General features: G+C 43.9%; 1 protein-coding gene across 2 annotated transcripts in view; it reads left to right on the top strand.

Moving 5' to 3' along the window:
- Nucleotides 1-17,283, top strand: part of Dab1 (DAB adaptor protein 1) — a 279,191-nt gene that overhangs the window by 260,261 nt on the left and 1,647 nt on the right. For both annotated transcript variants that reach the window (XM_071618735.1, XM_027944995.2), the window contains exons 9-11: nucleotides 4,003-4,065; nucleotides 6,263-6,371; nucleotides 14,063-14,611. In XM_071618735.1, coding sequence (XP_071474836.1) covers nucleotides 4,003-4,065; nucleotides 6,263-6,371; nucleotides 14,063-14,611 — 721 coding nt within the window. The remainder of the gene's footprint in view (nucleotides 1-4,002; nucleotides 4,066-6,262; nucleotides 6,372-14,062; nucleotides 14,612-17,283) is intronic.

Below are 17,283 nucleotides of genomic sequence, written 5' to 3'. Positions count from 1 at the left end.
TGTTCTGGAAGATGGACAGGAAAGACAATGGGAGAAGGCATGGGTGAGTGCTCTAGGAAGGAGGAAGGCCATGTCCAAATGCCCTGGGACAGCCTTTTCTTTCACAGCCTCCTGGGTTCTGTCCTCCACAGCACTGCATTGACTGTGTCTGTAGGTCTGTCTTTCCATAAAACAGCCAACTCATGGCCTCAAGCAAGGCTTGTGGTCTTGGTCCTTTACTCTGGACGCACACACAGTAGCTGATGCGTGACAGGAACTCCCATACCTTTGCTACCTAAAGGGTCTCATGGAGCTTCGGATGCCAAAACCTAGGGAACAGGTCTATGCGAATGTCTTGGGGGTCACATTCAGTGGTGCCTTCATATTTCTCCTCAGGAGGTCCTAGTGGTCTAGTTGCAACAGAAGGATCGGGAGAGCAATCTTGAGCAGCAGTTGCATAGTGCTCCAGATACTCTGGGGAATCCTCACCTGTTCATATCAAAGAATGTCTGGGAAAGGGACAGACCTCATAGAGATGTCGAAGGGCACCTCCTAAACATCTAGCTCCTTCTCATTTCCTTCACTGCCCTTGGCAGCTTCCAGTGTCCCTCTGTATATACCTGGAAATATCTAGCAGCCCAAAGAGGGGACCAAGTCTGCCCTCTACAGCTAGATCTCTCTGCCAGATAATATCTGAGGTGCCTTTGGTGAAAAGGCCTTCCTCTGGGGTGAGCAGGACCTTGCATTGACCCTCCAGATGCTTCAATGGAGGCCCATCATTGCAGATCTCTTAGGAGCCCTGGCCTCCGATCAGAGGGTATGTTGTTTAGTAGGGCTTGACCTTCTGTCAAGGCTGCCTGGGGCCAGCAGTGGCCATGGTCCTGTGCTGCCGAATGCATACGGCTCAGAGCGTCCAAAAGGATAATGTGCTAAAAAGTGTCTTGCAAGCCATAAAGCATTTTACAAATGTAAACAGTTAGTTTTATTCTCTTGGGGCCTTAAAAATGATTAATTAGGACAATATTTTCAGATGGAACATGGTTTTTATTAGGTTACAAATACAAGGACTGGGGTTCATGTGGGGAGGAGGGCTGTGAAAATAGATATTATCCCAGGTTCTGCATCAGACATGGTTATTTGGATTATTTTTAATTTTATAGCCCAAGAATCTCCTTTTTCTATAAAATTTAATTAACTCAGGGTTCTATTTAAACAGCAAATCCAATGGAACGAAATAACAATCTATGTTTTATGCCTCTCCATGTTTTTCTCGTTTAATCCTTGAGTGAAAATCATCTGGCAAGAGGAGCGCCTATATCTCAAGGAGGAAGGTTATTTTAAAAGTTGTGCTTAAGGAGAAAATTAGCCAATATATTATATTTATGATGTTAGTAAAAGTATGCCACACTTGAAATGTAAATCATGTGACTTAATTATTAACTTCATTTTAATATTTTCCAAACACTGAAAATCGTTATGGGCCATTTTAAAAGCGTCAAGTTCCAATCGCAACGAAGCCTGGAAGCTACATGTAAATTCATCAGGTAGAATTAGCCCTTTTAGGACGTTGGAAGGGAGTTGAAAGAACTGGCACAGTTTCACCAAATCATATGAGATATTACTAACATGCTGAAGAAGGCTAACCCACGAAAAGCCCCAAGGTTCCCTCCAGATTTGGGAGAGCACCCAGCATGCCAGCCACCTCATTCCATCAGCTGCTGGGCTGCTACCCCCTGAGAGGGAATCCTGTTAGTAAAGTCAGCAGGAAATACTGAAATGCACAAAGTCCCACCGTCACGTTGCCCCGTCCACACACCAACCTCCTCTCCCCACCTTCATGCAGGGAACACCAAACTGCTGCTCTGCCACCTGCGTGCTCCTTGGGGAAGCCCCCTCCTCTTCCTTCTTTCCTGGCTTGTGGCTCTTTTCCTGTGAGATTCAGTTCTGGGCTTTCCCTTTTGAAAACCCTTCCTAAATGTATTTGCTCGAGCTGGGCTCAGTCTTCTGCATGCTCCCATGTGCCCTGGAAATCTGTTGTCAGTCCTTCCAGTCCCCCTTAAAAGGATCTGCATCTATAGATGACTGTCCCCAGCAGACTATAAATTCCCAGGAGCTTGGGACTTGGTTGGCATTTCTCTTTATTATGCCCCCAGCACCTCGCATAGCACCTAGCACCCATCTCTTGTTTAATGTCTATAGAAAAGGGGGAAAAAACCCACTGTGTGGTTAAAAAGAAAATTAATACTTAGGGGACCCTCCTGTGTACCAGGCTCTATTGTTCAATCCAAAAGCCCAAGGAGAAGGATTGAAAATGACTCAACAAAGAAGGCTAAGCCTCTTCCCTTCCAGCAGAAAGTTTCTGTGCCTTTTGAATCAGGCTTAGCCAAACTTCAAAGCAAGTCCATCTGCTAGAAGTTGAGTCCCTTAACGAATATGCCTGCCACCGGGTATGTTGCCGATTTTGGATTGTTCTTGATTTGGGAATATTGGCATGCTTAATGAAATATCTTAGGGATGGAACTCAAGTCTAAACAGAGAATTCATTTGTTTCATAAACATTATACACACACAGCCTAAAAATATTTTATCCGGTATCTTCTGTGACCCTGTGTTTTGACCGCAGCCCATCACATGGGGTAAAGGGTGGGATATTTCACCTGTGACTCTATGTCAGTGCTCAGAAAGTTTTGTATTTTAGAGCATTTTGGATTGGGGAAGTTCGGATTACCTATGCTCAGCCTGTACTGTTGTCAGTAAGTATGGAGAGGAGTTTATCATCTTTATCCTCCATGTAGGGAGTTGTAGCTCTAAGATACTGCAGAAGTTGGAAAGATACCATGGCAGTATATCCCCAGACATGGGACCTTTTTCTGAGCCCAGAGCTCACTTGTCAGGAACAAAGAATATCTCTTTCTTTGTGTGAACTCCAGAGCTCCAGCAAGGACTTGGTAGAGCATAATTTGCGTGCAGGGGACCTAGATGGCAGGGCCATTGGACTCTCCCTGTGCCATCTATTACTGGTGATTTTAGCTTTCCTCAATTAGAAGCTATCACTTAAGATCTGAAGATGAGTGGAAAGTGGTGTTTCCTCAGTGGACACATTTGCACAAAGCATGTGATTATGTCCTTCTTTTAATTAAGTCAGGCCACTTGGTTCTTGGCCAGACGCTTTCTGCCATCTCTGAAGCTGGAAGTAGATGCAGATCTATTTCTACGTGTATCTTAAAGGGTTTCTTCTGCTGCTCTGGCCAGCCTTGCTTGGGTGTTTCTGTGTGATGGGCAGGAGGACAGATGATAGATACAGTGTCTCCTGGAGCAAAGTTTCTGGTAGTGATTGATGATGTATATGCTGTTTTGATGCCCTTCCTGGTATTAGAATGAAATGTTTTCTTTTCCTCCAACTATGTTTTTTTTTTTTATCCCAGAGATAGACTCTTTCAGGAACTACATATTTGGCTGCATGCTCTAGATGCAGAAAATGCCAAAACTTGACCTGTGACCTTGATGTCACCCCTGTGAGAATCCATTTATTCATCAGCAAAAATGGGGATGATGCTTTCTACCTGTCAGGGTTAGTGTTGTTGGGAACATTTACTAAGAAGTGACCGTGAGGTCATCCCTGGTGTCCTTACACATGGAAGACATTGTGTATGTGTAGGACAGGAAAACCAGCGATGGAACCGCTGCCCACCTTTATCTGCTGGAGAGGGGGCAGCGCTGGCATGTGATGGTGGACAATTGTGAAGTGATACGATTATAATCCATGGGAGGTGAATAGTGGGTGACACTGACCAAGGCTGGATAAACAGCCAGATACTCTGCAGCAAGTCTTGGTTCTCCTGCTCTGCATGATGGGTGTGATCTGAGGTGTTGCTTTGGGGATCAAAAGGTCCAGTACTGACTGACTGGGCTTACCATCCGTACAATCAGGACCAAGGAGAGCGAGGTTTCTTATACTGTTAAAGCAGACCAGGGCAGTGTGTGCTTTCCTGGTTACACTGTTATCTTTTTTTGTCTTTTCAGGCTGTGACCCAATTAGAACTTTTTGGGGACATGTCCACCCCTCCTGATATAACCTCTCCCCCCGTAAGTATGCATCTCCCTCTGAGCCCCACGACCCTTTTTGTTCTTTCCTCAGTCACACAGTGGGGAGAATATGAGTCTTGGGTAAAGGGGGTCCTGCTGAATTTCAAATCTGTGTGACTCAAGCAAGCTAACCAGCCATACGGAGACTTAATTTTCTCTCCTATTAGAGTGAGAGATACAGAGAGAGAAGGGAATAGCTTTCCATATATCACACTTCTGTTTTAAGAAATAAATGAGACCACACATTTAGCAATTAAAGGATGTTTCCTGGGTGCTTGCTCTTGTGCTGGATTCAGAGAGGAGAGACACGAGTCTTGCCCACAGGGAGTATGTTATCTGGATAGGACCATGAAGGAGAAACTCAACATGATCAGGCATGAGCCCCACACAGCACAGGTGGCCAGCAGGAAAGGAACCATCTCCATCTCCTTCTTTCCCTCCTGTGTTGTATTTCCTCCCTCCCTAACCTGCTGCTGCCCAGGTAGCCTTGCAGTCCATGACCTGTGCTTTCTGAATTTCTCAAGAAGCCAGAGCTTCAGCCAGAGAATCTGAGCCAATGCTTTCAGGAAGACAGAGATTTGCAGGGAGCCCTGATTTGAAAATGAAAAGAAGAAAAAAGAATTAAAACCAAAGCAAAATAGAAACCCTGTGCTGTGTGCATTCAAAAGCAACCCTGCAGCCCCTGCAGAGCAAAGAGGGAGATGGCCTCTGGGCCCCTCCCTGCCTATTCCCGGAGGTGGGTGGAGAGCAGTCAGCCGCAGCTACACTGGCTGAAGCTGCTGGGAGGGGACTGTTCTTCTGGCACTGCACAGTTGTGCAAACCCAGAGATGGTGCTACGGTTCATTGGCGAGATGCGCCTCACAAAGAAAGGGCTGTAACCTCACCACTGAGAACAGATGGCATAAGACCCTGCTGCCCACAGCTGCCACCAGGGAGCCTAAGCACAGCTGCCTTGCTCCCTACACCTGATGTCCACAGCAACCATCGGGGGTGGGGGGTGGGCAGCTCCTGTCTCCAGGGAAGCTGGACTGGGAGACTCTAGTGATTCTCAGCCCCTCCATTCTGGGGAAAAACAGCTTCATCCTGGGAACTCAGAGTTGCAGAACTATGAGGCAACAGAACTAGAAAGGTCTGAAGAGCTCTTCTAACTTTATCCCCTGTGTTGTACAGATGTGCAAACTGAGGCCCTGGGAGGACAAGTGACTCACACAGGGTCATGTGGGCAGAGGAGAGCCGTGCTGCCCATCCTTAAAAATGCTTAGCACAGCAGCTCATGGCTGTGCTTCTGGCCCTGAACCCCAATGCAGTCCTAATTGGTGTTTAATAGTCCTCAGAACAATGTCATTCGTCCTACAAGCTGCTGGGCTAAAAATGGCTTTGCCTAATTGCCATGGTTTCAGGATTATTTGCTTGCCCCAGTCTACTCCAAGTGGGGGAACACCCAACAAAGATAATATGGCATCAAACAGGTTCATACTCCATAGGCTAAAGCCTGCTGCAAATAGGTATGGACACATAAAAATGATGAGAACTGACGTTTCTATTTCAGTACTCCTGACTTGCCACCAGTTCCTGCAGTAGACCTCTCTGGAATCCCGACATGAGCCAGGCAGGCACTGGGCAGTTTCAGCTGGGCAGGCATAGTTGCTTTGTTTTGTTCTTGACAGTATTTACTTTCTTCACAAATGAAAATTCAGGCAAGATTCTGGAGGCACCAGAATACAAGGGCCTGTGTGCTGAAATTTCATTTTCGTTTTGTCAACACCTGTGAATGGACCACATATTAAGTGTCAGACCCTGAGGTGGGCCCACAGTAGGTCTTCAGGTGTTTTAGTTCTAATGGATGACCTGTGAAGGGTGAAAGCCAGATATTGTGTGATAACTTGGTGGTCTGAAAACACACTCTAATAGGTAAGGTGCAAACAAAGTCGTGAGGACACTGGTTATCATTTTTGAGCACCTCCTGGATGGCTATGTGTGGTACTAAATAACTTCCTATGAAACAATATTTCAAATGCATGATCTCATTGAATCCTCACAACAGCTTGAGGTATCATTTTCCCATTCCATAGATAAAGTCTGTATCACTGCATAAGTGGCCTAGACTAGGGCTCACTTCTGCAGCAACCCCATCTCATCCCTGCTGCCTGCTGTGCATGATGACTGCTCACGTGTCCCTGCCTCTCTGTTCCACAGACTCCTGCAACTCCAGGTGATGCCTTCATCCCGTCTTCATCCCAGACACTTCCGGCCAGTGCAGACGTGTTTGGTTCTGTACCTTTCGGCACTGCTGCTGTACCCTCAGGTGAGCCCTCTCTGCTAGCTGTCCTTCCATTGAAAGAGAGGAAGAGTTGACTGAATCAGCACCAAATTATGCCAAAACATCTGTGGGACCACCATGCATTCTCTCACACAGCTCCTCAGTACCATGGAGAAACTGTCCTATGGGTAGAGGTTCCATACAAAGCTCCGGGATGCTGCTAGCTAAAATTCACTGATGTCTTTTACCCGGAAGGTTCAAGACTCCAGGTGACTGAGGTGGACAGTGTTGGGGAACATGATCCATACATAGCAGGTGCATTCATGCAGGTCATTTCTTCTGTCCACTTAAGCCAGAGGAAGAGGCAGTGGTGAGCAGGAGAGGAGATGCAGCTACCTCCCTATACAACTCCTGACACCTGGGGGTGGAAGGGATCTGCCTTATTTGGTGCTGATTCAAGGAAGGCATGGTACCCCATAGAGGGTAGCAGGGGACCCCTATGGGAAGAGCAAACTGCCTACAGTGAATTGAGAAGGTGATGGGTCTCTCAGATTTAGAAAGTATTTCTTCTGTTTTCCAAATATTCTTTAAAACATATATATTACTTTCAAAACAGGGTAACTATCTACAGTAACAGTATTACAGGTGGGTTACAAATGGGTGGCCCTAGGAACAATTTCCCTGGCAACAGACACTCCAGGCAGCCAGACCACTCTTCTTAGAAATAGCAAAGGTGGATTTGTTCTTTTTTTTTTTAAACAAACATGGAAGCCTGGAAGGGCTCTGTGTTTTCCTTTAACTGCATATTGAAATCTGTGTCATTATCTTTCTTTCTTGACTTTATTCTTATAAATGACAGATGAGAGTTTGAATATTTTAGAATACAAATCTTCTTGTACTTTTTTCTATAAATAATTACTTTTAATTACATAGTGTTAGAAGCAAATTCTTGCCACCAAATATAAACCTTGCTTTTATTGGAAACAAAAATTCATACTCTGTTCTGAAACACAGTTATTCCTCATGAGCTCAGAGATCATGATGAGCCTTCAGAAGCAGCAGAGGCTGAGGATGATGCTATGACTTACAGTTTAGAATCTGCAGGTAGCTGAGGAAAGTATTCATTGCCAAGTTTCCCAGTTGAATTTCTTTTTACACATCCCTGAAACAGGATGGTGGTGGTGGCTCATTTTCCTGTTCTAAAATGACTATTAAAATCTCCTTGGGAATAGTGCAATAGAAATATCATTTAAAATGAGAATAACACCTTCTATCATAAATGTCCGTGCTTCTATGCTTAAGCCTGCTCTTCAGAACCCCCCATGTTTTGCTTTTTTTTTTTTCTTATAAAGATGCTGGGACATATGATGGGAACTCTAGGAACTCAAGCTCTCATGCTTACTAATCTTCAGGCATGGTCCTTCCACAAAAATTTTCTGAGTGCCTGCTCAGTGCCAGCTCCTGTTCCAGTTGCCTGGGGTGTGTTGGTGAACACAACAGGTGGAGCCCTTGCCTCCTATGCAGAGATAAGCAATGACATAAAATGAGTCACTTATGTAATATGTTAGAAAATGATAAGGGATATGGATAGAACCAAACACAGAGCAAGGTATGGGGACCCTAGAGACCCAGCCAAGGAGCTTATGGTCAGGAGGGGCTCCTGCACAGGTGAGATGGCAGCTGTGCAGGAGGCAGGAAGGGACAAGGTGGGAATTACACATCAGAATTAAGGATTTCCCAGACCCAGGACCTACTGGGGCCTTCCTACTCTCCAGTCCCTTCTATAAATGATAAGATGGCACTAAATGCATTTCAGGTCTATTTCAGTGTTAGTGTTCTATTTAAAGCACTCTGAAGACCTGTTTGGGTACCTGTCTCCTTTGTGACGTCTCCCCAGCCTAATCCAGATTAACAGTTTTAGTCTCACTACTTAGCCAGCCACACTGCAAATGGTGGAAAAGCTACTGCTTCCAGTTATTAAAAAAAATCGATCAATTATATCCAAGATTTCAATTTTTAGAACATGAGTTTAAAACTGATTTCTACTACCATATTTTTGCTTTCTTATTCTACTTAAGATATGCATATGATATGCTTCAGTGGGTATTAAACTGTTGCCCCTTTTCCTCCTTTAACTGGTCTTAAAAACCTCTATAGGTTTTACATTTCCATCTACCTATCACTGGTTGTTGAGGCAGTGATGGGGAGATGGGACCACAATGGGGCTACATCATGCACTGGATGAGATGCCCACGGAGTGTCTTTGAATCTGATGGGCAGAGTTTCCATCCTGGCTCAGCCTTTTTGGTTGTGGCGATTACTGCTTTTGTGTTCAGACATGTTCTTTCTATGTTGCCCAGGCTGGTCTTAAACTCCTGGGCTCAGGTGATCCTCCTGCTTCAACCTCCTGAGGCTAAAGGTACACCCCACCATGCCAGTTGAACCACTTTTAAAAATAAGCTCTAGTTTCCTGGGCAAATTACTCAACCTATCACATTCAGACTTTCTTCATCTTGATAACTGGATTGAAAAAGTAATACTTCCCTTGCAAGAACATTATGAAAATTAAAGGAGAAAACAAAATCAAGCACCTTGAAAACGCTGGGACATGTAGATACAATGTGAAACCCACTGCTGCTGCTGTGCTGTGTTTGTCATTATTGTTGTCATTATTATTCTGACTTATAAAATATGTCCTAGTCTACCCTGTACTTTCACCTCCGGCCTGGGTGCCGCGGAGAATGTACTTGTATGAAAACAGGCTCTGCCACCCACCAGCTGTGTAATCAGTTGACTGTATCCCTTCTGAGCCTCAAGGAACCTACCTGTAAAATGGGTATGATCATAATTTTGCCTCGTAGAGGTGTTCTGAGAACCACACAAGTGAGTGCATATAGTAAAACATGTCTAATAGTGCCTGGCAGTGTTAACAAGGAGGTGTTCAATAGACATTTGAACGCTGCTCCCTGGGGCCCTGGCTCTGCTGCTCACACACTGTGGCAAGTTTTCTCCTCAAGGAGCTGCCATTCCTCCCTACAAAGGAAAGAGAGAGCAGTAACAGCTACCCTAGAAGCTTCTCGCAATGATTAACCTTCCCCTAAGTGTAAGCTTCACTGAGGCAAGGATTTCCAGAGACTAAAATAGAGCCGAGCACCCAGTCAGTATATTTTTGATAACTGAATGAGTTGAACGAGATCACGTGCATAAGAGGCATACCGTGCAAATTCTATATACACATTGAGATTCCTTAGTTTTCAGTGTGTTTCTTATATATTATTCTACTTTCTTTTCCTTTTTCCAAATAATGTGGGTGTCCCCGGGAGCCAGCATCTGTTTATAAATTGCAATTTTCAACACTTTAAAACCTACCTGCAGAGCAGTGATGCAGGTGTTCCCTTTCCGTTCCCAGCAAGGAGGTCTCTGATTGATGTGAACTCCATGCATAAACAGATGCTCCCTGGCACCTCCTTCCTCTGCTGCTGTACATTAATGAGTAAATGGTTAACAAGTTGTTAAGTGGCCGCAGTGGCTCCAAGTTGTTCCCTGAGTCCGATGCTACCACAGTCCTACTGCAGAGGTGTCTCCTTAGGAATGCCTGACAGAGTGTGGCCAGAGAGCCTTAGCTCCCAGGCCTGGGGAGAACTCTGGCTGCAGGGACACCCCCCCACACACACAAAAGTGATACCTGCAAGCTCCCAAACACAGCCCCCGATTACCCTGTGCTCTCTTTTTCTCTTCTGAATATCATACTTTGGTCTGGAACAGATGGCATGAAGCCAGAGAGACATGCTAATAGCTCTCTCCAGAAAAGTGTGCACAACCCATCTGTTAGCTCCTTGTAAAACAAAAAAGAAAGGATGGGAGGGAGAAAAAAAAATCCACCACCAACAACAGAATCAACAGGGATCACAGCACTTGTGGATCCCAGAATTCTACTGTACTCCTGGAAAAATGCTACGAAACATTGATTCCTTTACAGCTCATTCACCCTAATGTTGGGTCTTTCTCCGGTGTTGAGCCTTTATGGAGCTGCTGATTGAGCCAAAACTGCACTAGGCATAGGGGGAGAGAGAATAAAGGGTTCCTGCTGGCAGGTGGTTGTTAATTGTCTCATGAGGGAAGACAGAATAACCAGGCAAGTACAACACCTGGTGGCAAGTGTCATGGCAGAGGGGACCACACAGAACTGTGGAAACCCAGAGAAAGACCAGATGCACTCAGGGCCAGCAAAAGCTTCCAGTAGAGGGGACAGGAACTGAGCCTGTCAGGGTTAGGCACATGAGGAATTGGGTGGTGGACCAGACAGACAAAGGCAGGTGGGGTGTTGTTTTCAACTGCTGGAAAGAAGATGCCAAATAGGATAGGAATTGAAGATGGCGATGAAGAGATATGAGGGGCTGACCACCAAGGGCTCCTAGCCATGCCATGGCATCTGAGCCTTACAATCAAGATGATGAGCACCATGCAGATGGTCCCTGACTTACAACTAAATTACAATGTTTTGACTTAAGGTTTTTATACTTTACAATGCTGTGAAAGCAATACCCACTCATTAGAAAAGGTACTTTTATTGTGAATTTTGGGCCAATGATATACAGTATAGTACTGGGCCAATGATATACAGTACAGTACTCTGCTCTGATACTTGGCAGATGTTGGGATCTATACCTCCTGGTCAGCCCTGCCATCCTGAGTACCTGCTACAGTGTTCTGTGTTGCTAAGCTACAATGTTTGGCAGGTTGAATGCAGCATCAACTTATAAAATTTTCAGTGTACTCTGGGTTTACTAGGGTATAACCACATCATAAGGCAAGGAACACCTGTATTTGCATTTTAGAATGATCCACATGGGCAATGAGAAGGATGGAATAAAAACTAAGCAAAAAAAAAAAAATAGGCTAAGTAGAAACTGAAGTCTCAACCCATTCACCAAAATCATGGTCATCAAGGTCAGGGTCATTGAAAGTTCTGTGGTTGGTCTCAACCTGTGAGACCCAGCACCCTCTTTTTATAAAATATATTTGCAACATCTCCTTTAATAACTTGAAATTAAATTCATAGATAATAATGTAACTTAACTACACAAGTTTTCAAAAATCAACACAATATCCTAATGATAACATAAAGTAGAAATAGAAGAAAGCTAATGTATACTAAAAATAAGCATTACTGTAAGGAAATAGGCATGAGCTTATAAGATATAGTAAATAATCAGATGCATATACCTATAAATAGTATCACCTCTGAAACCTATAGCTACAAGTGCAGACTGGCACACATGCTGAGCAGGGTTCCTAGCAGGGACTGCTATTTTCCAAAATGGCAGACAACTCCTGAGTGTTACAAATAAAACAAAAAACAGTTTCTCCTCAATGTACACACTTGTTACATTCCTAGAAAATGAAGTGCATTAAAACTGTGGGAAAAAATTGAATTTCCATGTAATTCAAAGTCAATTCTAGGTTCAAATAATCATAATTAGGATTTGAAGAAATTCTTTGTTTTGTGCATTATTCCCACACCTTGTAGAATGTCTACTGTCAATGCTGGGAGGCCCTGAAATGCCAATAGGGTCCACCCTCTCCAGTTACCATTATAACCAAAACCCTCGCTCCAATTTCCCTAATCATCCCTAGGGGGCAGTAGCGCTGGCAGAATTAGTAGATTCAAGCTACTGCATCATTGCCTAATAGATGAGGCAATGTAAGCAAGTGTCAAGTTTGAAATGCCGTCAGCCATTCCTCTTCACCCCTCCTCAGGGAAGTTGGACCGTACCACAAGGAGATTCTCTTGTTTTGTTTGTTGACATCTCTGTCTCTTTCCATAAAGGCATTTAATATTGCTAGATTAATCAGTAAGAAGCCCATGTTTTCTGTGCCTCCCTCAGACCTTCTTTCAGGGGACACATAACATGTGGGGCAAATTAGATACCTTGCCAGAAAATGCCCAGGCTTTGAAGATTAACTGGATCCCATATCCATCGGTTGAGGGGCAGGTGGATCTGAGACTGGCCTATGGAGTGAGGTCCCCTGTACACCATTTCTCTGGGCTCCCCAGAATTAGAGACATGGCCCATGATGTGATCAGTGCCACTGCCCTCACCCATTGTCCTTCTGGATGTTGCTAGGATACCCTGCATCCGCTACTCTTTCTGTTCTGGTCTCACTGTACTGTACCTGCAAATTCCTTCTGGCAGCCACAAAGATGCTTGTTTTGAGAGCCCAAGCAAGCCTCGATTCTCTACTCTCTGCTCTTCCTGGATGGCCATTGTCTCCCAGACTCAGCTATACAGGCAGGTGGCCATTATGCCCGCTGAGAAGCATGAGGATCACTGGAAGCACACAGGAGTTTCCTTTGGGCCTGTAGTGTGCTAACACATTCCATGGTAGCCAGGTTCTTGGACTGTGAAAGATGAAAATTGGTCTTGGCCATCTGGTGGAACAGGGTGTCACAAAGGAAAGATAACTGGCTGGGGACAGACAACCTCAGTTTAGATCCTGATCCTACCTCATGCAACCCATGTGACCTTAAACAAGTTGCTTTTCTTCTCTAAGCACCAATTTCCTCATCTTTAGAATAGAAATAATAATATATGCCATGCAGGAATTTTGTGAAGATGTAAAACAGTATACTAGCACATTCCTGATATTTAATAAGTAGAAATTATTGCTATTACTCTTGCTATTATAATAAATGTCACCTCTGCTCCTGTTAAACTATATATATATATATATATATATATATATATATATATATATATATATATATATATCTGCTGATAAGAATGATACAATGAAGAATTCTTACGGTCATATATTTGAGTACATACTCCAGAGTTTTGCAGTGCTCAGCCCATTACCACTGGGCTTATTTTGAGAGGCCCTAAATGGACACCAGTCTTCAATTTATTTCTCTAAAATTGGAATAATGATGATAATACAGAAATAATGCCCATAGTTACTACTGCATGTCAGTTATATATCAAGCAGGGTACTAAGTACTTTATAGTCTCTGATTCAAACTATAGTAATAGCTACCATTTACTGAATACAGTCTTGGTGTTAGGAGCAGTACTCTGCACATGAAATATGTCATCCCAATTAATGCTCAAGCCATCCCATGCATCTTGTGCCCACTTTACAGATAAGGAGATATATATATATATATATATATATATATATATATATATATATATATATATATATCTAGAAATGTTGTCCAAGTTACATAGGTGAGAATTGGCACTTAAATTGTACCCTAAGCCTTGAAGGTTTCACTTTGCACATGGCCTTGGTGCTGAAGAGAAAGTAACCTGTTATTGCAAAGAGCCTGACTCTTAACTTCAGCAATAGAAATTGTCCAGCATGTCCAAGGAGAGGCCAGGTCAAAACTCTGGCACCCCAGCTTTCCAGGCTTCTGTCCCTTCTGCGAGATACCAGTTCCTGAGGCTATGAGATTGGGAAACTTTAACAACTATGCAATGTATTATCATCCCCCAGGCACCTGCAGGACTCACCCCCACTCATTCTAGATTCTGCTTAGGAATCATCTTCCTGGCCAGTTCTCTGAAAGGCAGGCTCCATGAGATCAGGGACTCTTGTCTTATTCGTGTTGGTATCGCTGGTCCCTAGCACACAGCCTGGCACAGCTGGTGATGGATATATATTTGTCAATCACTTAAATCCACGAAGTCTCCTTTTCCAGGACACCGACTCTCCTTTTCTCGCCCTTCTAGGTTATGTTGCAATGGGCGCCGTCCTCCCATCCTTCTGGGGCCAGCAGCCCCTCGTCCAACAGCAGATCGCCATGGGTGCTCAGCCACCAGTCGCTCAGGTGATGCCGGGGGCTCAGCCCATCGCATGGGGCCAGCCGGGTCTCTTTCCTGCCACTCAGCAGCCCTGGCCAGCTGTGGCCGGGCAGTTTCCGCCAGCCGCCTTCATGCCCACACAAACTGTTATGCCTTTGCCAGCTGCCATGTTCCAGGGTCCCCTCACCCCCCTTGCAACCGTCCCAGGCACGAGTGACTCCACCAGGTCAAGTCCACAGACCGACAAGCCCAGGCAGAAAATGGGGAAAGAAATGTTTAAGGATTTCCAGATGGTCCAGCCTCCACCCGTGCCCTCCCGCAAACCCGACCAGCCCTCCCTCACCTGTACCTCAGAGGCCTTCTCCAGTTACTTCAACAAAGTCGGGGTGGCACAGGATACAGACGACTGTGATGACTTTGACATCTCCCAGTTGAATTTGACCCCTGTGACTTCTACCACACCATCGACCAACTCACGTGAGTGCCCTTTGCTTGGGACATAAAACCCAATGACAGTGATGCCTGGTTTCGGGAAGTGAGGCTTCTGGAGTCAGGAGGCTCATCTCTGCATTAATCGGGGTTGATGATTAGTGATATCACTACTAGCGATCATAACAGCTGCTGATCTAGGCATCAAAGATACATGCACACCTTCTCCTTATGCTCTAGGTTGATTTTTTGGACTCATAACCACGCTGATGACAAATTTTGTTAGGTTTGTTTGGCAGATAATGGACCAAGTTCTAGAATTGAATACAAGCCTGGTATTTTTCCACCAAGTCACTCTGCCTCTTAGCGTTTTGATAGTCTGCTCATTCATTCATTCATTCATTCATTTATGTACAACCCAGCTTGTGGCACACAAATTTTGGTATGGCTTATAGGAATGAAAATGAATGATATATATAAATTTTTTAATATTTAGGGATTAGGTTTAAAGATCAGAATAGAAAATTTAGATCAGGAGAAAATTTGAAGTGAGGTCTAGCTGCCGTAAGGCCTTGTATGGCTGTGATAGAAGCTCAAAGCTTCCAGAAGTCTGAGAAGAAAAGATGGTGGAGTAGGAACTTCTGGATGGGGGATGTGGAGGTCATCTTCATTCCTCACTGGTTTTGTGCTTTGGGATCAGGAATTGTAGTAATCGTATTTCTATGAGCTTCATGTTCCTCATCTGTGTAAGGCTATGGGTTATTGAAAGGATTTAGCACATGTACTAAAACATAAACATCACAGAACTGGAAATAGGATTACATATTTGTTAAGTGGCTCTATGTAAGGTCCTGGCACAGGTTCCTACTGCTGGCTTCTCTACAAGCTGCATCTTAGGACAGGCATGTGGCTTCTGGGCCACTCGGTGGTAGGCTCTGATGAGTACCTGTCTTCCTTATATGCCCCATGCTTGGTGATTCTACCCAGCCCTCTCCTCCCCTTCAGACCTCTCAAAAACAGTCAACTGTGTAGCCCAAATCAGAATCCAGATACACTAGGGCATTCGTATGCCTGTTTGATACAATTTCGGGGAAGGTGTTCTGGTGAATCAGCCGGTGCTTTGACAGTTGATAGGGGAAAGAAAAGGCTCATGGTACAGTGAGTTTGGCATTTTCATTACTGTCACTAGTGATATGGATCACTGCATGGCCAATACATGAATAGTCAAAAAAAAAAAAAAAAAAAAAAAAAAACACCTAATGTTAATACAATTAGATTGTGTCATTTCAGCCAGGCTCAGAATGCAGTTCTGAAAATGAATGCTTTCAATGTGTGTAAGCAACCTGCTGGCTCTTAGGCCACAGGTTCCACATGGTGGGGGCATCTCTGCCAACTCATAAGGTTTCCACAACAAAGAATGATGAATAGAAAATGAAATGCTAAAGAAATAACAGCTAGCATAAATGAGCAAGCATCTTTTAAAATCCAGTGTCTTTCTTTCAAAGGACTTTATGCCAGCTACAAACAAGAGGGAAGTTTAAGTTTTTTGAGGACAGGGAATATGTCTTTATCGTCTCTACCCTTCTAATAACGTGAGCACAGTGCCTAGCACATGGGAGGCATTTGGGAAAGGTTGTAGAGAGTGAAATGACCCAAATAAAGGCAAATTTAGCTATCGTTGGGTATTAGAACAGAATTTTGCAATCTTGGTACTATTGATATTTGGAGCCAAATTATTTTTTGTCCTAAGGATCTGTCCAGCATGTTGTAGAAACTTTAGCAGCAATTTTAGTCTCTACTCGCACAAAATAGAAGTACACTTCATTCCTTCCCTCTTCTTTAATTGCCGAAATTAAGAACCACTATTTTAGAGTACAGATATATTCTGCAAAACCTTCTAAAGATTAAGATATAATGTATGAAATATGATATGTCAAGAGTTTTGTAATGTTTTGAACAACCAATAAAAAAAAAGATATACTTGCATAAACTAGTCATGTCTCCCATTGATTTCATGGGGTAAGCTTGAGCAATATACCTGTCGCAGTTGGCAGTTTAGCCTGAGTTCTTGGCTTTTAGTGAGCAATTAACCACTTCAAACATAATTCAGAATTCAATTCAGTTGACGTTTACTAAATATCCACTGTCCATCAGGGTGTTTTCATATGGCTTTAAACCCACTACAGCTAGTTTGTTTCCAAATCATCTCAAGAAATACAACAGACTTTCTTTCAAGTGAAACAACTTAATATTTTGTTTTTAAAGAAAATGAGTCAAACTGGTCTTTATCTCCCTTGGTGTCCTCTTGAAAATGTTACGGAGTAGAGGATTGGTTGGACCAAAAAGGGAACCTCAAACAGGAACAGAAAGGCACAGCTGGGACAAACAGTATCAGACATGGCTGTGTCACATCCCCAGGCTACTGTTTCACAGCTGTGTCAGCCCTGAGCAAGTGACCACACCTCTCTGGGCTGTAGTTTCTATCATTTGTTGGTGAAAAGACACAACAGCACCTTACAGTTGCCTGTATTGTAGAGAATGGAAATGGAAAGTGCCCAGCACAGCATTTGACTCATTGGCACATTACGAATAATAAAGGGTTTGAAATAGCATCACTATTCTAAAGATAGGTTCATCAGGGTAAAAGGTACACACTGAGTTTTACAATCACTCTCTGTCTGGTAAGCTGCCAGATTTTCTAAGTTCTAGAATGCTACAAC

Source organism: Marmota flaviventris, chromosome 10, assembly GCF_047511675.1.
Source record: "Marmota flaviventris isolate mMarFla1 chromosome 10, mMarFla1.hap1, whole genome shotgun sequence".
In the NCBI taxonomy this organism is placed as follows: domain Eukaryota; kingdom Metazoa; phylum Chordata; class Mammalia; order Rodentia; family Sciuridae; genus Marmota; species Marmota flaviventris.
The sequence above is the reverse complement of the archived record's forward strand: the minus strand, read 5'-3'. Positions and strand labels throughout refer to the sequence as shown.